We start from the raw sequence: 24,546 nt of genomic DNA, 5'->3' as shown, positions 1-24,546 counted from the left end.
GTGTGACCTGTATAAGAAGGACGGGTTGCATCTAAACTGGAGAGACATGAATATCCTGGCAGCGAGGTTTGCTAGTGTCACACAGGAGTGTTTAAACTAGTATGGCAGGGAGGTGGGTATTGGAGCAATAGGTCAGAAGATGAAAGCATCGAGGGAGAACTAGGGAATAGGGCCAATATGGCTCTGAGGAAGAGCAGACAGGGAGATGTTGCTGAAAACAGCGGGTCTGGTGACCTGAAGTGACTATGTTTTAATGCAAGAAGTATTACAGGTAAGACAGATGAACTTAGAGCTTGGATTAGTATTTGGAACTGTGATGTTGTTGCCATTACAGAGACCTGGTTGAGGGAAGGACCGGATTGGCAGATAAACGTTCCAGGATTCAGATGTTTCAGGTGGGACAGAGGGGGATGTAAAAGGGGTGGCGGAGTTGCGCTACTGGTTAGGTAGTGCAGCTGTACTACGAGAGGCCGATTGCCTCAGATGGCAGCGAGGCTATATGGGTAGAGATCAGGAATAAGAAGGGTGCAGTCGCAATGTTGGGGGTTTACTATAGGCCTCCCAACAGCCAGCGGGAGATAGAGGAGCAGATAGGTAGACAGATTTTGGAAAGGAGTAAAAACAACAGGGTTGTTGTGATGGGAGACTTCAACTTCCCCAATATTGACTGGGACTCACTTAGTGCTAGGGGCCTGGATGGGGCAGAGTTGGTAAGGAGCATCCAGGAGGGCTTCTTAAAACAATATGTAGACAGTCTAACTAGGGAAGGGGCTGTACCAGACCTGGTATTGGGGATGAGCCCGGCCAGGTGGTAGAAGTTTCAGTAGGGGAGCATTTCGGGAACAGTGACCACAATTCAGTCTTCTCTTAGGCAGAAGACATGTAGGGGCCGAGGGTAGCTGTGTGGCTGCTGTACAGTTTTTCGTTTGTGTTTCTAATGAATTCTGTAATTCAATTCAGTAAGTTTTAAAGTGCTGGTGGACAAGGATAAGAGTGGTCCTAGGGTGAAAGTGCTAAATTGGGGGAAGGCTAATTATAACAATATTAGGCAGGAACTGAAGAACCTAGGTGGGGGGAGGATGTTTGAGAGTAAATCAACATCTGACAAGTGGGAGGCTTTAAAATGTCACTTGAAAGGAATTCAGGACCGGCATATTCCTGTGCGGAAGAAGGATAAATACGGCAAATTTCAGGAACCTTGGATAACGAGAGATATTGTTGGCCTCGTCAAAAAGAAAAAGGAGGCATTTGTCAGGGCTAGAAGGCCTGTGTGAAATATAAGGAAAGTAGAAAGGAACTTAAGCAAGGAGTCAGGAGGGATAGAAGATGTCACGAAAAGTCATTGGCAAATAGGGTTAAGGATAAATCCCAAGGCTTTTTACACGTACATAAAAAGCAAGACGGTAGGCAGGGAAAGGGTTGGCCCACTGAAGGATAGGCAAGGGAATCTGTGTGGAGCCAGAGGAAATGGGCGAGGTACTAAATGAATAATTTGCATTAGTATTCATCAAAGAGAAGGAATTGGTGGATGTTGAGTCTGGAGGAGGGTGTGTAGATAGCCTGGGTCACATTGAGATCCAAAAAGACGAGGTGTTGGGCGTCTTGCAAAATATTAAGGTAGATAAGTCCCCAGGGCCAGATGGGATCTACCCCAGAAAACTGAAGGAGGCTAGAGAGGAAATTGCTGAGGCTTTGACAGAAATCTTTGGATCCTCACTGTCTTCAGGTGTTACAAAGAACAAAGAAAATGACAGCACAGGAACAGGCCCTTCGGCCCTCCCAGCCTGCACCGATCCAGATCCTTTATCTAAACCTGTCTCCTATTTTCCAAAAGAATGTCCCGGAGGACTGGAGAATAGCCAATGTTGTTCCTTTGTTTAAGAAAGGTAGCAAGGATAATGCAGGGAACTACAGGCTGGTGAGCCTTACGTCAGTGGTAGGGAAATTACTGGAGAGAATTCTTCGAGACAGGATCTACTCCCATTTGGAAGCAAATGGGCGTATTAGTGAGAGGCAGCATGGTTTTGTGAAAGGGACGTCGTGTCTCCCGAACTTGATAGAGTTTTTCGAAGACGTCACAAAGATGATTGATGTAGGTAGGGCAGTGGATGTTGTCTATATGGACTTCAGTACGGCCTTTGACAAGGTCCCTCATGGTAGACTGGTACAAAAGGTGAAGTCACACGGGATCAGGGGTGAGCTGGCAAGGTGGATACAGAACTGGCTAGGTCATAGAAGGCAGAGCGTAGCAAAGGAAGGGTGCTTTTCTAAAGGGAGGGCTGTGACTAGTGGTGTTCCGCAGGGATCAGCGCTGGGAACTTTGCTGTTCGTGGTATATATAAATGATTTGGAGGAAAATGTAACTGGTCTGATTAGTAAGTTTGCAGACGACACAAAGGTAGGTGGAATTGCGGATAGCGATGAGGACTATCAGAGGATACAGCAGGAGATTATTTGGAGACTTGGGCAGAGAGATGGCAGATGGAGTTTAATCCGGACAAATGTGAGGTAATGAATTTTGGAAGGTCAATGCAGGAAGGGAATATACAGTGAATGGTAGAACCCTCAAGAGTATTTAAAGTCAGAGTGATCTAGGTGTACAGATCCACAGGTCACTGAAAGGGGGCAACACAGGTGGAGAAGGTAGTCAAGAAGGCATACGGCATGCTTGCCTTCATTGGCTGGGGCATTGAGTATAAGAATTGGCAAGTCATTAAGCGATTCAATAAGCCTTCTGTGAGCCTTATTGAATACAAGAGTCCCCGCTGAGAGGCCGGGGGGAGGGGGGGGGGGGGGGGGACACAGCAAAGTTAATGGACTCTGGCATAAAAGCTGGCTCAGATGAGAGCCGACCATTTGTAGTCTCGGCTGGGACCTGAAGTGTACTGTGTATACGGTTTACTTTGTAATAAAACAGTTTTCTTTACCCCTCTCCTTTGGACTCCTCTGTGGCCACTAAACTGACATTTTATTTATGTAGACACATGTGGCAAACTGTGCACAGCAAGGCCCCACAAATAGCAATGAGATGAATGTTAAACTGTAACCACAAAAGCCCATAAATATTCTCATTTGTATGTTATTTTGATAGGGTCAGCATACAAGTTGGATGGGTCCTTCAAGCTCAATTCTATATTGAACTCCAAATACCAGCAAGCCACTTGCTACCATGAATTCTTTTGATAGGATTGCAGAACAGACTGGACTTTGAACTTCACCACAATAGCTGTTGGAATGTCTCAGTGAAAATGTAAACCATGTGGTTTGGTTTGATGAGTCACACAGATGCAAAGATCCTGGGAGACAGCTAATCAACTCAGTCTAACCTCTCCGTACACCTTTTAAAGCATTTAGTTACCACAACAATAAAACACTTTTGATGGTAGTCCCTTTCAAACACTTCTGTGTAAAGTAAATTATCTTATGTGCTGCTGTTATTTTAATACTTGCATCCTCTAACTCTGTGTTCGCTGTCAAGTTAAGTGATTGATCCATGATTAATTCAGCAATTTGGGAATTTATCTATTCCTCCTGCACTTTAACAACCTGCGATACATCTGTTCTCAACCTTCTTCTTTCCAATGAAAGCAACTTTACCTCTTTGTTTCTTCTGCATAAGGTGGTACCCACTTCACTTCTTTTACAAGCAACAGTCCTGCTCGTTCCTGGCCATAGTTACTGCTTTAGGAGTAGCAAACACAGTCAGAACTATTATGATCTCTAATTCCTTTAAACAATGCAACTGGTAAAACAATAGTAACTGCTCACAGCTATCCCACAACATGAAATGTTTGTAAGTATTCCATGTGGAGTAGTTGAACCAGATTTATTTTCAGTATGTGGAAACTGCACTACTAATATTGTGCAAAATGTTCAGTTAGTGTTCTCTTGGATACATATCTTCAAGCAGTTTTATAGATGGTGCAATTACATGAGAACTTTAAAAGAAACCTTTGGCTGTCTGGAAATGTTTCATTGTAAACAAATTTTGTTAATAAGCAACTGTGCAGTTTAGAGCAGAAGGTCACATAATCCATAATCTTTCACCCTGTAATTGAGGATGTTGTGAGCAGTTAAAATTAACTCTTCCAACATTAATATGGAAGCTCCAGGTTTAAAATATGCTTTTTTTTAAAAAACCTCTTCTTAAAAATCAGATAATATTGGAAAAAATGAAGATACACACTGCAATAACAATAAGATAGGATTAATAAACTGAGTAGCCAAATGAAGGAAACTGCAATCGCGCACTTAAAATTCACTTTCAGCATTTTTATTAAAGGGACAAATATACACCAATTATGTTGCAGTACATGGTCATTAATTTAGTATAAATCCTTAGGATGGCATCTGTCACTCACAGAAGACGATAAACTGCACCCAGGGGGTGTCTCACTTCTGAACTGAATAAATCATCAGGGAGTCAAGAACTACAATGGCACATTTAGAGTACTAAAGGTATTTTTGCAGTTCCAAAACTCTTTTATTGTTTTCAGTCACATGTGACACTACTCTCCTGTGTCACATGATACTTGCACCAAAATGGCTGACACATTTCACAAGCCAAAGATGGATGATGAAGGATAATGAAGGCAAACAGTTTGGGATAATTTAACAACTGGACAACGTGATGGGTTTTCTTGATCCGGTTTGTCCAAAATGCGGCCCGCAGGCCACTACTTGGTCCGCCAGGCCTCACTATCCAGCCCTAGTCCCCTTGTTCATAATATTTTGGTAAGTGAATTTGAGGATTCTTCAAAGAACTGCTCCTCCAAACACAGGCGGTTTCACTCCCACCCACAGTTGCTGTTGCTAGGATCACCAATAAGCCAATCATCAGAAATTCTGTGAGAGAAGCAGTCTGATTTCTTCAGCGCAGGCCTGAGAAAATGGCATGTTGAGAATAGTGTGTCAGGGAAGGGTGGAAGAGTCAAAGAGGCTGCTGATTTGGTACTGGGTGGAGGGAAGGAAGGCAAGAATACCAGGAAGGGGAAGAAACTGGCTGCTGGTGACGGAAAAGGAACTGGCTGCTTGTGGGGTGGAGTAGAGGGTGAGGAACTGGCTACTGTCGGCCACGGGAGGGACCGAATAAGAGGGTGGGTAACCCAGGGCAGCATGGTGGCGCAGTGGTTAGCACTGCTGCCTCACGGCACCGAGATCCAAGCTTTGATCCTAGCTCCGGGTCACTGTCTGTGTGGAGTTTGCACATTCTCCCCGTGTTTACGTGGGTTTTGCCCCCACAACCCAAAGGTGTGCAAGGTAGGTGGATTGGCCATGCTAAGTTGCCTCTTAATTGGAAAAAGTGAATTGGGCACTCTAAATTAAAAAAAAAGAGGGTGGGTGACCGAATGACAGAGGTTGTATGCAAGTGAGAGAGGTTGTGTGTGAGTGAGAGAGGGTGTATGAGTGCTCGAGGGTGTGTGACCGAGAGAGGGAGTGTGAGTCAGAGGATGAGTGTGAATGAGAGGGTGAGCGAGTGAGAGGTGAGCGAGTGAAAGTGTGTGAGCGCTTGGGATTGAGTAGTTAGTGTATGTGTGAGATTGAGTGATGGAATGTGTGCGTGGAGGGGAGTGCAAGTGAGTGAATCAGTGAGTGCATGTGTGGAGGGCAGTTTGAGAAACTGAGTGAGTGTTTCGAAGCCCAGTGTGAGAGACTGAGCGTGTGGCGAGGAGTGTGAGAAATTGCGTGAGTGTGTGGGTATGAGTGCAAGTCTGCCTTACGCCCAATCTCAATTTTTCTCACTCACTCTCACCAACACACTCCCGCACTCACCCCCCACATACACTGACTCTCTCACACTCTGGTGACTTTTATTACAGCTCTTTTTTTAAACTGAACAATTTATTGCTCTGACATTGCTGTACTTTTGCTCAGCAATTGTTTCTTTTTACAAAAAAATTTTTTTTTTTAATATACATTTAGATTACCCAATTATTTTTTTCCAATTAAGGGGCAATTTAGTGTTTCCAATTAAGGGCCAATCCACCTACTCTGCACATTTTTTTGGGGTTGTGGGGGTGAAACCCACGCAGACACGGGGAGAATGTGCAAACTCTACACGGATAGTGACCCAGAGCCGGGATCGAACCTGGGACCTCAGTGCCGTGAGGCAGCTGTGCTAACCACTAGGCCACTGTGCTGCCCTACTTGTTTCTTCCTTAAAAAAAAAATCAACTTTCCTTACAAATTCAGTTTAATGTTGTGCCAAATCTTCTCTTTCTGAAATTTGTTCATCGGCCCCTTGAATGAGAAAAATATGCAAATGTGACCCCCCTCGAGCAATAAAGTTGTCCCCGCTGGATGAGCTGCAATTGGCTAAGTCACCTTCCACATCTGTACTTATATTGAGATCCGGCACTGTCCAATGATTTGCCACAGCTATCAAGAAATAGGCGGTACTTTTATGTTTGTATTGCAATAAAGAAGTGTGATTTCCAGTGTGTGATTTAAGTTGTATGAAGCAAGCCAGAAATGAATCAAACTTACCACTTCTCCGTCTCTACTTGGATTCCAACTGACTGGAATTTGTTTGCATTGAAAACTGCTGAAGCAGTCTGTTCAGGCCCATCAACCTAAGAGCAAAAGAAAAAGAATAATTTAGCCAGTCATTTTAGTTCAATTATGCCCATGCCTTGTTAACCTTTTCACAGTTAATATTCGCTTTTTCAGAAACAGCACTGTGGTTGACTGTAAAAAAGGAAGAAAGTATTGCCATATCACAAACTAATTTGTAAAATAATACGCAAAGGAATACCTAATCAAAAACATCATTATACCACTATGTCTTTAAATGCATTCATTAAAAGTTAATACAGGTAAATACAGAGTCAGCAGTATTATCATTCTTCTTCAATTTGTAAGTGATTGAACCGCCAAGGTTTCTACAAAACCTAACAACCTGTTAAGTACATTAAAGGAACATCAAATATGTCACTAAAAATCATGTCTCAGGGCAGCACGGTGGCGCAGTGGCTAGCACGAGGCTAGCCTCGCGCAGGCTAGCCTCATGGCGCCGAGGTCCCAGGTTTGATCCTGGCTCTGGGTCACAGTCCGTGTGGAGTTTGCACATTCTCCCCGTGTCTGCGTGGGCTTCGCCCCCACAACCCAAAGATGTGCACGGTAGGTGGATTGCTACGCTAAATTGGCCCTTAATTGTGAAAAATGAATTGGGTACTCTAAATTTAAAAAAAAAGAAAATCATGTTTCAGCCATTCTGGAAGAAAAGGATTAAAGTACATTATTTATTCCTGAGATTTTTGATATAGCTACATTTTAGCAAATAGTGTATCAATCAAACTACCGTATATAGGTGCAACAGAAATACAGTAAATCAGAAATACAGTAAATCAGAAACACTAGTCTACCTTAACCAAACAAGTTAACTTAAGGTCAACATTTATCAAATCAGTAGAACATGACTTTGTTTAAGTAATTTTAACTACAAAGTAAATATCCTGGTGCGAGTGATGATTATGACTTCACTCGTAGACAAAAGCAGTTTGCCTTGGAATGAATCCAGAATTGTGTACATGGAGATCTGAAATCAGTCTAAAGTATCCAGGCAGCAGAAAAGCCAACTGTAGTGACGTGATATTTTCAATTGTTCAAGCTGTATTTAACTGAATACTTGGCACAACTTTGAATGGATTAAAGAGCACACATAGCACATCTAAACAGCACTTTAGTCATCGATTATGAAAAATCTTGTCTGTGTTCATGTTATGTACGCAAGAAAATCCACATCTCAAACAAACTGAGCTGGTACAAAAAGTGGCATTGAGTCCTCAGACAGTGTAGTATAGTTGCAGGAACTGTGATTCAAGTGCAGGCGACTCGAAGCTATCTATCACAGCAATTCCAGGTTCCTCAGAGACACCAACATCACGGGCTGTGTTTTATGGTACTGTCACCCATCAAAAAACCCTGTGTGTGAATATGTGTAGCTCCTAGCATGCATAACTGTCCTTTGCAGACAGAAGGAGCATGTCTATGCATTGCAGGAAACAGCCATACCCTGGTTCATTCCCCATGGCAATGCTTTGACCAATCAGACTCCACCTGCCCGGTCTGAATTTGAACAAAAGCTCATCAGTTAAATGTTCCCTACAGCACGCCTCATGACAAAGCCTTTACCAATCTGAGTCCGTTTGCCAACTGATCAGAACTCGTGCAGTACAAATTATTGCTCCTTTTACTGTTGGTAATCTTGTGATTTGTCCTAGTGAGTACAAGGCAAAAAGTTCAGATAGCATGTCTCGTTTCTCAGCAATACTCAAATTCTGTATTGCCAAATGATTACATAATAAATTCCTTTCCATGATACTTGAATGGAGGTATCAATCCATTTAAAATTAACATTGCCTACAGTAGCTTCCAGTCCACAATTAATGTAAGTAGCAAGGGATACTCCACCTGTATTCCAACCGAAGAACACTTGTTTCTCCTCAAAACATCCCCTTTTGACTCCTCTGCTGGTAGGATTCCCATGTCATTTGCTGGTGTGCTGTCAATGTGCTGTTGGCTGGTAGAAGGTCCATGAACCTGTGCATTTGCAGCTTCAATAGCAGCATTTAAGGCTTTGACACTGTCCAAACTTTCTGTAGAGTTACTTAGTCCTGACTGGCTGTTTAGGTCACCCCTCTGGGTGTGGCCATCCAAATATGCATCTTGAGCAGATTCAGTGCTGCTCTGCGCAGTGATCGAGATGAACGGTTTAATTGTAGTCCGGGGTGGAACTGGAGGAGGATTCTTCTTATATGTAGTAATACATGATGACACTGGTTAGATAAACAAAAAGAAAATGTCAAATATTTCTTCCAAGCTCCAGGAATTGGGTGCACTGTAAAACCCACAACCAGTTTTAGAATTTCATTTTCAAATTCTTAAGCAACTGTGATAAAGTTCAAAGCACTTGCTGGCTTCAGTAATTGCAAGTGAAAAAATGTTTTGCCAAAATGCGCCATGATCCATTGTCATTTTTGTCAGTTACATCATACTTGAGTGACATGACAAACATGCGAATTAGGGGCCTTTCAGCCCCTCCAGAGGCAGGGTCAGATAGATTCTTGACTGACAAGGGAATTAAAGGGTATAGACAGGAAAGTAGAGACTACAATCAGATGGTGGAGCAGCCTACTCCTTCTCCTCATTCTTCTGTTTGTATGTATGTTTGTCACGTCACTCACTTACAATGCATCTGTGAAAAAAATGATGAAGTGCTTGTCCACCCCTGATAAAAATAGGTTGGCAATACACTTTACACAAGTTAAACTAAAATTGTTTCAGATATTTATTTTTACCCATAGTGCAAACAGAATACATAAGCTTGCAAAATAATTATTTGGGTTAATTTGCTAAATTTTCTCTGTGATCTCACCTTCAGCTCCAAGCTCAAACCTGTAACTCAATAAACTGGCAGAAATGCACAGGACCATAAATGTCATAATGTGCAGCATGGTGCAATGCACTATTAATGTTCCACAGAAAGGCACTTGACAAGCTATGTAAAAATGCACCTTACTTTAAATTTAAATCCTCTGAACGGCAGGTGCCAAGTGGACGCCCCATTTTAGTTCCTGGTTTTTAGGTTGCATATAGACCAGGGGCAGGATTCTCCGACGGCGGGATGCACCGTTCTGCCGGTGCCCGGGGGTTTCCCGACGGCGTGGGGTTGTCCCACAATGGGAAACCTCATTGACTGGCTAGCGTAACGGAGAATCCCGCCGGTGGGTCGGGGCCAAAATGTGGCGTGGCGGGGTGGAGAATCTAACCCCAGGTTTTTGAAAGAGCAATTCTATCTTGCAGTCGGGGCATCAAGCAGTGGTTCGGCTCCTTATTTCGATGCACAACAGGCCTAATGCCTACTTCAGACGTGGGCACTATCTATTGACTTTTTGTTCTTTACCATTACGACCTGCAATGTATTTCTGGCTCGTGATAAGTATGTGATACCTACTCGTCAGATTGCAGTCTTAGGAGGCCATTTAACGGCAATATCTTCTGAATGAGACCAAACTGAAGCCTCATCTCCTGATTCAGATTGTTAAATTGCCCCTTAATTGGAAAAAAAATAATTGGGTACTCTAAATTTATTGGGAAAAAAAACTTTGCTTTGTATAAAAAGAAAAATCCTAATAAAAACATTTTTTAAAAAAGTAATGTTTTTGGAGATGGGCGTGATTTGCACCCGCACTGAAGGCGGGCCTAAACATGCATGCAAGCCTGACTTCACAAAGATCAGGGCACCGTTTATAAAAGGCACCCTGATCTCAAAGTGATGGTTCAGGCCCTATGTGCACCCCCCCCCCCAAACACATGATCAGCATTCAGACTTCCATTTCCCCCTCCCCCCTGTCCTACCGCATCAACCCCTTCTTCCCATGTCCCCCAACCCCCCCCCCCCCCCCCCCCCCCCCAAATTGCTGGCATCAGGGCCCCTACTGTTGGGTCTGCTTTCAGACCCCCCCTCGCTAATGTCAACCCCCAACCCATAATGTTAGTACTATTATCATCCTCCAGGTGAATGACACACAGCCATGGGGTCAGAAAATGCCCACTCCTTCATGCCCTCCCTGTTCCTGGCCCTCTTCTTGCACTCCCCCTTCCAAGCCCTCCTGCTTTTATGCACCCATTCCAGGCCCTGCCCATTGGCAATGCCAACCTGACACTTCTCCCTGGCGGTGGTAGGTTGGTACTGCTAGCGTGCCAGCACTGCCCAGTTCCCGACCACCCAGGGGCTCCAATTTCCTCAGTGCCGGCATCCGGTGATGGTGACCAGTAGTGATTCCCGCCAGTTTCACATTGGGCTGGCAGGTGGGTGAATACCAGGAGCTGGGAGAACCTGGCCACAAACCATCCCAGCATACTTAAATGCCGATTTAAATATGCTAATCTAGTTCACGCCCAGCGAGGATATGAACCAGATTACCTCAGCTGCAGTGGGCCAGGATCATCGCAGATTGGTCCGGCACCCATGCGCGAAGCCTGTTTAAGGGCTCTCCCGCAAGTCTCCTGCCATAGCGGGATTTGTGGCAGGTGCCCACGTGTCCCGAGACCTGTCCCACTTCTAAATTAAGGTTTGTTTATAATTGGGGGGGGGGGGGGGGGGAAGAGAGACAGGAGAGTGCTTGTGTCGAAATACCTTACTTCCCCTTTGCAGAGCAATTCTGAAAAATATACAAAATTTGAAAATTATAAATTTATGATCTTCATCAATGATTTCAGTAAGATTATTCAATGGATAACTAAGTCCTCAACAATGAGGCAGCAAGTTTAGGACCAGACAGCTGGTTTGTGATGCAGAACAAGATCAGCAGTGCGGGTTCAATTCCAGTACCAGCTTACCCGAAACAGGCGCTGGAATGTGGCAACTAGGGGCTTTTCACAGTAACTTCATACTTGTGACAATAAAAAAGCTTCTAATATTTGAATTGTGTTGAAGTGCTTAAATTGGTTGTTTGGCCAATTCAATTAACCCCATCACCTCTGGACTAGATGTGAAAACTGGGCAAATTGTGCTCTTGATTACTATCCTACAACCCCTCTTTCTTTTTATTATTCGGTCATGGCATGTGGGCATTGCTGTAAGGCCAGCATTTGTTGTCCTCTCTAATTGCCATGAGCATGTGGTGGTGAGCTGATTTCTTGAACAGCTGCAGGCCTGATGATCTAGGTATCCTCATGATCCTGTGAGGAAAGGAGTTCCAGGATTTTTACTCCGTGACAGTGAAGGGACAATGGTATAGTTCCGAGTCAGGACAGTGTGTGGCTTGGAGGGGAATTAACAGGTGGTGGGGTTCTCATGCATCTGCTACCCTTGTTCTTCTAGGTGGGTTTACAAGGTGCTATTGAAATAGCCTTTGGGGCTCAATGTATATTATTTGACGCTGACTTATGTGGCCTCATAAGGTGCCTGCTTAATGGAGCGAGTTAATCAGTGGATGGTTTGCACTGCTGCACCATTTTCATTTCCAGATGTGATAGGGCTAATTTTCATTTGATCAAGAAGAGATTTTGTTTATGGCAATTGCGGTGTCTACCATTACTTTCTGTAGTGTCACTTGGTAATTCTGTTGGACACTGTTACACTACTATGGATGTTTTGGGAATATAATTCTGAGTCCGGTTTATTTTTTCACATCACTGGTGGAAATTTCAGCAGCTGTTCACAAGGCAGACATTTTAGGTTTCTAAGTGCAGCCAACTTCAGGAGAATTGCATATTTTCTGCCAGTTGCAGGTCAGGAATGAATTTAAAGAAACCGTCGGCTATAAATTCAGTCATTCCAATGTGAGCTAGTGAAGTAGCTTTTTAAAAAATTATATTTTTACTGAAGCATTTTAATTTACAACAAACAAAATACACAATTACATAGAAAATTGAATAATACAAAGTCCAGTATTAGCAAAAAACATTACACAAATTGCAGGACAACTCACAGTAATACAGCTTGTAATGGGTGTAGTGCAAACAATTTATTTTGTAGTAGTGCTAATGCTCCCTTCCATATCCCATCCCTAGCTGCCTGCAACCCCCCCCCCCCCCCCCCCTCAATATCCCACCCCTAGCCACCCCCACCTTCCCCAAGATGCTGATCACTTACAGGTCTTTGAAGATGGTGGTGAACTGCTTCCACCTGGAGTGGAATCCTTCACCCGACCCTCTGATGGCAAATTTGATTGTCTCTAGCCTCCGGCATTCCACCAGGTCGGCCTGCCGATCTCTTTCCGAGCAGGACTTGTCACCGGGCTATCAGAGAGGCAAAGGCCAAGGCGTCCGACCCTCCCCCTCAAAGAGCTCTGGCTGTTCTGACACCCAGAAGACCTCCACTAATGGGTATGGCTCCACCCTAACTCCCATGACATGGCCTCAAAACAAGTGGTCAAGAATCCGATCAGTCTTGGGCATTACCAGAACATGTGGGAGTGGTTGACCCGACCCCTCTGACATCACTCACATCTGCCTTCTACATCCGGGAAGAACTCGCTCGTGCGTGATGTGGTCAGGTGTGCCCTGTGTACAGCCTTCAGCTGTATCAGGTTCAGTCTTGCGCTTCAGGAGGTGGTGTTGACCCCTATGTATGATCTCACTCCAGGCTCCTTCCCCTATCTCGATGCCGCTAGTGAAGTAGCTTATTGGAGTCTTTGCATAAGCAACTCCACTCTGACCACATAGCAAAGCGCAGATATTTCTCCAGAGTTAGCATGCACAAATAGAATCATAGAGTGGTTACAGCACCAAAGGGGGGTATTCTTCTCACTGTATCTATGCCAGCTCTCTACAAGAGCAACCAACCTAGTGCCACTCCTCCCACTTTTTGCCCTCAAAACCCTGCAAATTTTTCAATTTCATTTCCCTACTAATTGTCTGAAGTACAAATTTTACAACAAACACAGAAGTATTGATTTTTAAAAATTACGATGCAATTTAGCGTGGCCAATTTACCTACTATACACAAATATAACCCTACAGATCTTTGGGCTGTGGGGGTGAGACCACACAGACACAGGGAGAATGTGCAAACTGCACAAGGACAGTGACCCGGGAATGGATCGAACCCCAGTCTTCTGCACCATGAGAGAAGCGTTGATTTTAACGTGCATCTTTTTGAAAGCTGGGGGAGGGGGAGGGGGGAATTTGGTCATGGTGGTTTGGTGGGTGCGGGTGCGGTAGGAGATTTCACCTTTCCCATTGCCGATCCAGCTTGATAACCAGGCCATGTAAACTCATGGGCCCCATTAAGTGCTTCAGCACTATCTCCTCACAGAACTGGCAGGAGGGTTATCAAGGTTGGCAGACGAGAATTGAAAATAGGTGAGGAGGCCTAGGTTAAAATGGGGCTGCGGCACCAATTATGCCATGATGCATGTATACAGTAGTAGGCTCCCACCTGCTTGGGTTGGATTGCCCCCTCCCATAATTGAGCTATGGGGAGTTAAATTGCCGGAAGGCGGGAATATGGGCTGGTTTTGCTCACTGGGCTAAATCGCTGGCTTTTAAAGCAGACCTAGCAGGCCAGCAGCACGGTTTGATTCCCGTACCAGCCTCCCCGGACAGGCGTCGGAATGTGGCGACTAGGGGCTTTTCACAGTAACTTCATTGAAGCCTACTTGTGACAATAAGCGATTTTCATTTTTCATTTCATGTGTACTAATCTCCCACCATTTTAAACCACGTGCAAAATTCCCACAATCCTGCGACAGAGATAGGACTAAAAGTGGTCGTGTAGATATTGACTTCAGGGACTCTATCCACATGCTAAAAGTTAGAAGCATACCTGATCATGCTGGCCACACACAGACACAACTGTGTCTTATTCAATAAAACACACAAAGCCTCAATTGGTTTCTTGGTCTCGGAGCTAGATTGAACAGCTGCAGTCTAAGACAAGTTATGACAGGTCTTTGTAGTGCGAGAGCTATTACTCCCTTCAGATAGCTTAGGCATTAAAGCAACAAGACAGTAAACCACCCCGGGCTTTTTTATAACTAAAATCCATGTGGGTTGCCTCGCTCTGCTCAAACAAATCTGCACACTTACAAACCTGTCAAATTCCCCTATTTCCCAGTGACAGTTAATTCTGGTGTGTCGTGCATGCGTGTGTGTATATGTGAGTGTGTGTTAAAATAAATAAATCTAGATGTCTCAGTAGAAAAAAATAACCTGGGGCAAAATTTTACACTTCCAAGGTGGGTGCGGAGGTGGGGATGCAGGTATGGGGATGGGGATGGATCATAAAATTGAATGGATGCGAGTCCATCCCCCCTCTCCCGGGGAACCCACACGCCCAAACTCAGGTGCAATTTCATGCTTGGGTGGCAGGGCCTCTCCCATTCAATGTCCATTAAGGGCCTTTTTCCAACCCGCCTCAATTTTGAGGCTGGCTGGAATGGGTAGGGTGGGAAAGCGACATTTGCACTTTTCCCAATCTTGGGCGGGAAGGTGGGGGAGGGAGGCTATCACCCTCCCACAGTCCCCCAGGATGCTGGAGCACTGGGGCCCTCGCCCCTCCTGGCCTAACTCCTGATGCCACGATTGCCACCCCTCCTCCCGATCCCTCCCGGCGTACCCTATCCTCCCATTCGAAGGTCCCAGGACTTAGTTCCAGGTGGAGCCCTGCAGTACAACTTCTGGCCACAACACTGTGCCTGGCCAGATTCAAGAACTGTCGGCTGAATAATTTAAAAAATTTTCTCTTTTTTTCCGGCCAATCTAATTGGCTAACATCTCTCAATGGTGCGACTTCCTTCAAAGGGTGGACTGAAGTCGCTTCCACTACCAATCAACACTCAAGTGAGCGTTAAATGACAGTGGGCAGCAAGGTAGCACAGTGGTTTGCACTGTTGCTTCACAGCGCTAGGGTCCCAAGTTCAATTCCTTCTTAGGTCACTGTCTGTGCGAAGTCTGCACATTCTCCCCGTATCTGCGTGGGTTTCCCCCTAGTGCTCCAGTTTCCTCCCACAAGTCTCGAAAGACGTGCTGTTAGGTGAATTGGACATTCTGAATTTACCCTCTGTGTACCCGAACAGGCGACTAGGGGCTTTTCGCAGTAACCTCATTGCAGTGTTAATGTATGCCTACCTGTGACAATAAAGATTATTATATTATTATTATTATTATGAGAGTCGGCACCTGCACACTTGGTGCCAACTCTCGATTGGGAGCGATCAGCGCTCGCAATCCTTAAAATTCTACCCTGGTCACAATTAACTTCAATTGTTTTGAAGTCAACGGTGCATTTCTCTCACCCATCAAAAACAAAACATACAAAAATACCTGTACAAAAGCAGAGTACTGTAGATGCTGGAAATGTGAATTAGAAACAAAATTTGCGAGAAATAGTCAGCAGGTCAGGCAACATCTGTGGTGATAAACAAAGTTCTGATGTAAGGTTAACGACCCGAACTGTTAATTCCGTTTCTCTCTCGACAGATGTGTCGTACTTGCTGAGTATTTCCAGCATTTTTATTTCCAATGGAAAAATACCTCCCTGTTTTCTAATGGTCTGATCTTGGCAATACTGCTCTTGGGCAGATTTACAAAGTGTTCCATAAGATTTAGCATCAAGTGGTTTGGAGGAACAGTTCCATTAACTACAGTATGACTGACGTGGCTTATTCTCTACACATTTTCAGCACTGAGGGTTATTTGTGGTAACAAGTGGTTTTGCCAATGACAGATGCTAGTAAGTTGAAACATCAACAAACCACGAGGTATTAGCCCGACGAGATTTGAGGGAAATCTATGCTCAACCATGTATTTTCTATTCTGTCTTAATTCAGTGATATTGAACATTAGTCTCTATGCCTGTTATTGTATAAATTCAGCTGGCTATCCACACTTTTCATTATGGAAAAGGTATGCAGGCTGAGAATGCATAGGCCCCAAAATCTCCTTTAAACAGAGCAAAAATTGGCCCATCGTTTTTTAAAATCACTGCCATTAAAAATTCAGTTTTCCTTTCGTAGATTAATTATTCCATTAACTGTTGTTTATGACAATTACTAAATCACCTGAACTACCAAAATAAGTTTCCCGATGACACCCTGCACTTGTGTAAACCTTTTTAAAAAATAAATTTAGATTACCCAATTATTTTTTCCAATTAAGGGGCAATTTAGTGTGGCCAATCCACCTACTCTGCACATTTTTGGGTTATGGGGGTGAAACCCACGCAGACACGTGGAGAATGTGCAAACTCCACACGGGTAGTGACCCAGAGGCGGGATCGAACCTGGGAGCTCAGCGCCGTGAGGCAGCTGTGCTAACCACTAGGCCACCGTGCTGCCCTGCACTTTGAAAACCTGACTAGTTTCTTCACCAGACAAAGGATGGAATGCAGTGGACAGATTGGCTTACAATGCTGCAAAATAACGGAAATGGAAAAGTCAAATCCGTATGGATTCCGGTTTCACACTTGAAGGAAGGTTAAGATGATACTGCAGAAGATCTCGATCCCCTTTGCTGGAATTACAGTCAAGCATCAACTAACTTGAACGTTGTTTCTCATTCAATACATGATTTTCAATTTCAATTTCATTCTGTGCAAACGTCAAGCTGCTTTGACCTCAAACAGGGGAGCATAATATAAGAAGTACCATCGATGGCCTGCACCCAGGGCATCTGTCACTTCTGTACTGTCCATTGTCTGTTGTGGCTGTAGAGGCCGATTGGTGAGTGGCAATCCCTTCTGCAGCTGGCACAGATGAATCAAGTTGGCCTGAGGTTGACTGATTTTGTTTTCAGCCAGAGGGGGAAAAAAGTATACGGACAGGCAGGGAGGTTTGTTTATTTTTTATCTCCGAAGTTCTTGTTAATCGTCCTATAACATCTGATAGAAAATTGCCATGGTGATTTTTGCAGTGCCAGTCTGACTAAATGACACAGGAATACATTTTCGCAACAGGGTGCAGCCACAGACACCTGTATCAAGGGCAGGCGTTTGAAGAATTTGGCTCGGGTTTGCTTTTCGGAGCACAGAACGATGCGCTGAGTGTGTATCAATGATTTCCCATGGCATGCTCCAGCAGTTTGGAGGAGAAACAGTAAGGCTTTTCATCAGTTTCTGTTTGTTTTCTGCCAGACACACAGCACAACTTTGAAACACCAGTGACCCTCAACTTCCAGACAGCCTTGGCGGCAAACACCAAAGTTGACAAATTACACAAGAAAGTATTAGAGCTACCACTCCCACTATTGAGTCATAGAGCAGGAAATAACTTGGGGGCAGAGAGTCAGGATTTGTTTTCAAAACCTTCAATAGCCTGCTACCCACATGATCTCGGAACTGCAGCTGGTGGGGGAAAAAAAGGTCCCATTCCTGCATTGTACAGTAGCTTGTAACAGACACCAAGTGGATCAAGCATTCTGGTGTTGTTTAGCAACCCTGCCATAGAATTTCCCCCTCCCATTTTACAGGCATTTTATCAACTCACTTCACTAATCCGCAAATGGTGTTTGTCGAACAAACATCAAGGGAGCCGCTACTGCTGCAGGACAAGCTTTACAGCTGCCTTTGAAATACATCAATTACTCAGCCATGAGGCAAGAACAGCTGCATTACAATTAAAAATGTCCTTACTGAAGGCAAGGTAAATGCTTAACAGAGTTGTCTCACTGTTTTGCTTTGACTTATTACAGAAAGTAGTGAAAATTCCCCTCAAACTATTCTATAGAGTGCACATTCCCGTTTTGCTTTAAAATTAAATCGCAATGTGTTGTACAAACAAGCTGTTGTGGGTTCCATAAATCGTATCACTTACTGTATCTCAAAAGACAATTTGTGTGTCTCATAAAACGGTAAGATAGTAATAGTGCGGTGACATCATAAGCTGAAAGATTTATCAACATCTCAATCCTCCATTATCTTTGTAACTGTCTTTAGTCAGCTGATATTTTAACTGATAACATAATATTCCATGTTTTTGATTGCTTTTCCAATTTTTCTTTTTGCCACAAGGTGTCATGACTGACAGCAGTGGATGCTTGGCTTCTGACCGCTCATCATTACATGTAGCAGAACTGTAAACTTAGGTCTCAGCTTTAACACAAGGCCCGAGAGTGGCCTCTAGTTGCCAGGGTGAATGGGGAGCTTGCATGAAGGTTCCACATGAGATCCTGTTGATTTGCTAAAATTCTTTAGAGTACCCAATTCAATTTTTTTTAACCAATTAAGGGGCAATTTAGTGCGGCCAATCCACCTACCCTGCACATCCTCGGGTTGTGGGGGCGAAACCCATGCAAAAATGGGGAGAACGTGCAAACTCCACACAGACAGTGGCCCAAAGTCGGGATCGAACCTGGGATCTCGGCGCCGTGAGGCAGCAGTGCTAACCACTGCACCACCGTGCTTCCCTAAGATCCTGTTGATTTTAACCCCTGGGCCTCATTATCCTGTTGGAGATGTCTCCCACCTGAACCATGCGCAAATCTCTCCCTGATCAGTGGGCAAGAGTAGAATTCCTCCTTGATCACTAGCAGTCAGCAATAATCAATTTACACACTATTTTCCTTCTTTTAATACGCAGGCCCTGTGATATCCGATTCCAAAGATTTAGCAGCTGTAGAGAAACACGCTTCTTGCTTCTCTTCTACAATGTTTCTGCTCATCCGTACTTCCTTATTCACCTGCTGCACTCTCCTAAACAGCTTAGATCTCCTGAGATTGGCAGGAGAACCAGGTTAAGAAGGTAGTACAGTGCTGGTCCGAGGCAACAGAAGAGCTCCTACGTGACTGCTTGGAGTCAGTGGACTGGTCCATATTCAAGAACTCAGCAACCAACCTAAACGAGTATGCCACCATTGTCACAACAGGTTTCATCATCAAGCGCGTCAAAGACTGTGTGCCAAAGAAGGTAGTACGTATGTTCCCCAACCGGAAACCATGGTTTAATCGGGAGATTCACTCCCTACCGAAGGCCAAGTCTGAGGCTTTCAAGACCGACACAAAAAATCAAGGTCTGAGCTCTGCAATGACATCAGGGATGCCAAGAGACAATACCAGATGAAGCTGGAGTCACAGACTAACGTCACGGACTCTCGTCGGTTGTGGCAATGCTTCAGCAACGTAACGGGCTACAAAGCAAAGTCGAGTAGAATTTCCGGCAGCAACGCACCCCTCCCCGATAAACTCACTGAATTCTATGCTCAGTTGAAGCAGGAAATCATCAAACTGTTGTCATCTGCCCAGCAGCCTCGGACACACCCATACCTACCGTCACAGCTTCTGAAGTCAGATCAGCCTTCTTGAAAATGAACCCTCGGAAAGCAACAGGTCCTGACGGGGTCCCTGGCTGTGCACTCAGATCCTGCGTGGATCAACTGGCGGATGTGTATGCGCGGACATCTTCAACTGCTCCCTTCTCCGTTCCGAGGTTCCCAGCTGCTTCAAGAAGACCACAGTCATACCGGTGCCAAAGAAGAACCAGGCAACGTGCCTCAATGACTACCATCCGGTGGCCTTGGCATTGATCAATATGAAATGTTTTAAGAGCTTGGTCATGAGACACATCAACTCAATACTCCCAGAATGCTGTGATCCACTGTAATTTGCATACCGCCACAAGCGGTCCCTGGCAGACTCCATGTCCCTCGCCCAAGACTCATCCCTGGAGCATCTCGATAACAAGGACTCCTACATCAGACTCCATTAATACGAGCTTGGCTGGAATTATGGTGTTGGATGCGGAGCTGTAGTCAAAGCTACAAAACCTAGGACTTGGCTCCTCTCTTTTCAACTGGATCCTCGACTTCCTGACCCATAGACCACAATCATTAAGGATAAACAACAACTCCTTCTCCACGATAGCCCTCAATAGCGAGGCCCCGCAAGGCTGCGTGAATAGCCCCCTACTATACTCCCTGTACACACATGCGACTGTGGGGCAAAATTTGGCTTCAACTCCATCTACAAGTTTGCTGATGACACGGCCGTAGTGGGCCGGATCTCGAACAACGATGAGTCAGAGTACTAGAGGGAGATGGAGAACCTAGTGGAGTGATGTAACAAGAAGAATCTCTCCCTCAATGTCACAAAATTAAAGAGCTGGTCATTGACTTCAGGAAGCAAAGTATCGTACACACCCCTGTCTACATAAATGGCGCCGAGGTGGAGATAGTTGATAGCTTCAAATTCCTAGGTGTGCACATCACCAACAATCTGTCCTGGTCCAGCCACATCGACGCTACAACCAAGAAAGCACAGTAGCGTCTATATTTTCTCAGGAAACTAAGGAAATTTGACATGTCCACATTGACTCTTACCGATATTTATGGACGCACCATAGAAAGCATCTATCTGGCAGCATCACAGCCTGGTACGGCAACTGCTTGGCACAAGACCCTAAGAAACTACACAGAATCGTGAGCACAACCCAGTCCATCATACAAACCTGCCTCCCAGCCATTCACTCTGTCTACACCTCCGGCTGTCTCAGGAAGGCGGGTAGCATAATCAAAGGCCCCTCCCACCCGGATTATTCGCTCTTCCAATTCTTCCATTGGGCAGGAGATACAAAAGTCTGAGAACACACAGTATCAGGTTCAAAAACAGCTTCCTCCCAGTTGTTACCAGACACCTGAATGACCCTCTTAGGGACTGATCTGATCTCTTCACACATCTTCTCTACTGAGTAGTACTGCTCTCCTGTATGCTTCATCCGATGCATGTGTCAATGTATTTACATTGCGTATTTATGTATGTCCTGTTTTTTTCATGTATGGAATGATCTATCTGGACTGTACACAGAACAATACTTTTCTTTTTTTTTGCTTTTTCTTTTGTTCATTCGTTGTTTCCAATTAAGGGGCAATTTAGCGTCACCAAACACCTAACCTGCACATCTTTGGGTTGTGGGGGTGAGATCCACGCAGACACGGGGAGAATGTGCAAACTCCACACGGACAGTGACCCGGAGCCGGGATCGGAACAATATTTTTCACTGTACCTCGGTACACGTGACAATAAAATAAATACAAATACGTAACTGAGCTGGTGTTTGCTCTGGTGGGATGTTTTGATCTTGGGTGCTGTGAAATGCTCACCTCAATCTGTTCTGATTTTTATTGTTCATAATTTCCAATTAACCAGAGTAGATGCAAGTGAGAAAGTTGGTTGCAGTACACCCCATCAAACAATGTTTACATTGCGAGCATTTGTGTCAGGGTGGAGTGCATGTGAACAAGTGGGAAACGGATAATTGATTAAAGATGATAATAGCATTCAGCCTCAAGGTGGATTTTCAGATTTTACCTTTGCGCAATCCCTCAGGTTTCTTCAGAGCCAGAATGTCCAGCAAAGCTTGTTCAAAGGAACTTTAAGGTTATAAAATTACAAGCTCTTCTGTTCAGTTTTGTTCCTGTCTGTTAAGTATCACCTTGTCTGGAAAGTAGACAGATAGTGCTGAAACGTAAGGAGCTGAAATGTAAGGAGCTTGAACAAGAGAGTCAGAGACCAGTGTTATGCACATAGGTAGTGCTGCAACCTTGCTTTGTGGACTCGCCTTTCCAAAATCAAATGCAGAATAGTTTCCATTTAAATCAAAGTAAAGGTGTGCCCTGCACATGTGCATGTGAAATGTTGATAAAGCTATATGTTTTCTTAGCATGAACACAATGTAACATATGAATAGTGGCATGCATACTCTGATAAACTACCTGGTGTGATAAGATTAGCTTGCCTTATCTTGATAGAATTCCCATTGGTTTTAAACTTGTTTCTCCATTATTGCTTTGTCCTTGGGTGTTCCAGATTTGTACACCATTTACTCCCAATTGAACACACCTCACATCAGAAGTGGGTACTGCTAAAGAAGCATACAGGAAATTATCCTGCAGTTTTTGGAAAATCATCTCCAATGCAGCATCTGTAAAGAAACATATTCTGCAACATTCTGCAGCTGTCTCAGTCATAAATGTTTATTTGTGCAGCTTTCATTGGCGAACAAAAATACATAGCCATTCAATTAACAGTCTCTGCCTTTGAAGAGCTGCAGCTATACAGACCCAGATGGCTGGTCAGTGGTGAAGTGGAGATATTCGGCCCTGACCATGTGAAGAAATGTGATCTTACTTTCACCATAGGCTTCAGCAGGAACTTGCTCTCCTGGCTACATCATGGGCTCAATGATGAAGTCAGTGGAGAGGACAGGTGTCGAATGTATTGCTGATGAAGCCACGTCCACATTGAAATCATGGGTTGAAGACATGCCCCATCTCAAAGACAGCAAGAACATTTTACCACAGATAAGGACACCAAAACTGCACACAATACTCGGGTGTGGCCTCACCATTGCCCCATACAACTGTAGTTAAATATCTCTATTCCTATATTCAAATCCTCTCGCTAGGAAGGCCAACATACCAATTGCCTTTCAGTGACTGATTCATGAGGACACCAAGGTCTCGCTGAGTATCCACCTCTCTCAATTTACACCCGTTCAAATATTAATCTGCCTTCCTATTTTTGCTACCAAAGTGGATAACCTCACATTTATCCACATTATACTGCATCTGCCAGGCCGATGCCCTCTCACCCAGCCTGTCCATATCCAGCTGCAGCATCTCTGCATCCTCTTCATAGCGAAAGGATTTGAGTACAGGAAGCGATGTTTTACTGCAATTGTATAGAGCATTGGGGAGGCCACACCTGGAGTAGTGTGTGCAGTTTTGGGTGTCCTTATCAGAGGAAGGATGTTCTTGCTATGGAAGGAGTGCAGCAAAGGTTTACCAGACTGATTCCTGGGATGGCAGAACTGTCATATGAGGAGAGACTAATAAATCGGTTAGGATTATATTCATTGGAGTTTAGAGGAGTGAAAGGGGATCCCATGGAAACTTACTCACAGCTACATTGACACTATTTTGTAAGTTTTAATTACAGCAACCCCTAGCTCCTCTGGCATTACTCTGGTTTCTCTCTCTCTCTCCCCCCCCCCCCCCCCACCCCCCGCCCACCCCCTCCCCCCCATCCTACCCCTCCCCCTACCATCACTAGCTCTTCCATCCCGTCGATATCAGAAACAGCACTTGATGAAAGGGAAAATGGAGGAATCGCGGTGCTGGGGGGAACCAAGGAATGGGGAGAGAAGAGCTGGAGGGGGTGGGGGGTGGAGAGTGGGAGTGTTTTAACTCTCTTGTACTTTAAAGGGATGTGCTCCGAGCAGGCTCTACGAGGAGCAGCACTAGAAAGGCCAATGAAACAAATTGCATAACAGCTGGGCAGCAGCATATGGTGAATGGACATGGAAGGGCCATCGTTTGGCATGGAGTGTTTGAGGGGCAGGCAGGAGTTGACATTAAGTTGGTATGGGGGGGCAGCACGGTGGCCTAGTGGTTAGCACAACCGCCTCACGGCGCTGAGGTACCAGGTTCGATCCCGGCTCTGGGTCACTGTCCGTGTGGAGTTTGCACATTCTCCCCGTGTCTGCGTGGGTTTCGCCCCCACAACCCAAAAATGTGCTGAGTAGGTGGATTGGCCACGCTAAATTGCCCCTTAATTGGAAAAAATAATTGGGTAATCTAAATTTATAAAAAAAAAAAGTTGGTATGGGGTTATGGACGCAGCATGAGGAGTAGGGAAATGCAAAGGGGAGTGAGGAAATGAGCAATAGAAGGCCAAAAATATAATCAAACAACTGGGGCAAGGTCCAAAGAACCAGATTGTCTCAGCACATAGCCATCCCTGTGGCCATGTTTGAGTTGTTTTTAGGGGTGGTGGACCCAACTCTATCACGATCCGCTCTGTAGAGCAAACATCGCAGCATTTGGGGGCCAATCTACCAAGACAAATCGGGCGAGTTAGGAAATTTCCCAACTTGAGATACCCACCCCAGTAGTGAAAATCTGGACCCAGGTACAGAACCAGCGGGTGATATAGCAACTATGGTAAAGTGTGGAACTGTTCAGAAAAAAAGTACCCATTCACAAATCTACTTTTGAAAAAATAAAACTGCTGTTCCTGTTCCTACAATTTTATGAAAGTGATAATCAAGTGTGGTAGGCTATATTAGGGGTCTCGCGGTACCTAGGTGGGATGCACCTTATACTGTA

The 24,546-nt window shown here is 44.7% G+C and overlaps 1 protein-coding gene across 11 annotated transcripts in view; it reads right to left on the bottom strand.

Annotated features, from left to right (window-relative positions):
* The window catches only part of dlgap1a (discs, large (Drosophila) homolog-associated protein 1a), a 1,116,163-nt gene that overhangs the window by 78,485 nt on the left and 1,013,132 nt on the right, over nt 1–24,546 (bottom strand). For 9 of the 11 annotated variants that reach the window (XM_038809179.1, XM_038809170.1, XM_038809173.1 and 6 more), the window contains 3 exons: nt 8,413–8,777; nt 6,487–6,572; nt 3,598–3,681 (listed from right to left, as the gene is read on the bottom strand). In XM_038809179.1, the coding sequence (XP_038665107.1) occupies nt 3,598–3,681; nt 6,487–6,572; nt 8,413–8,777 (535 nt within the window). The remainder of the gene's footprint in view (nt 1–3,597; nt 3,682–6,486; nt 6,573–8,412; nt 8,778–24,546) is intronic. The other 2 variants (XM_038809177.1, XM_038809178.1) reach the window with 1 other exon arrangement.

Source organism: Scyliorhinus canicula, chromosome 10 (assembly GCF_902713615.1).
Source record: "Scyliorhinus canicula chromosome 10, sScyCan1.1, whole genome shotgun sequence".
NCBI classification, from domain to species: domain Eukaryota; kingdom Metazoa; phylum Chordata; class Chondrichthyes; order Carcharhiniformes; family Scyliorhinidae; genus Scyliorhinus; species Scyliorhinus canicula.
This window is presented reverse-complemented; position numbering and strand designations above follow the sequence as displayed.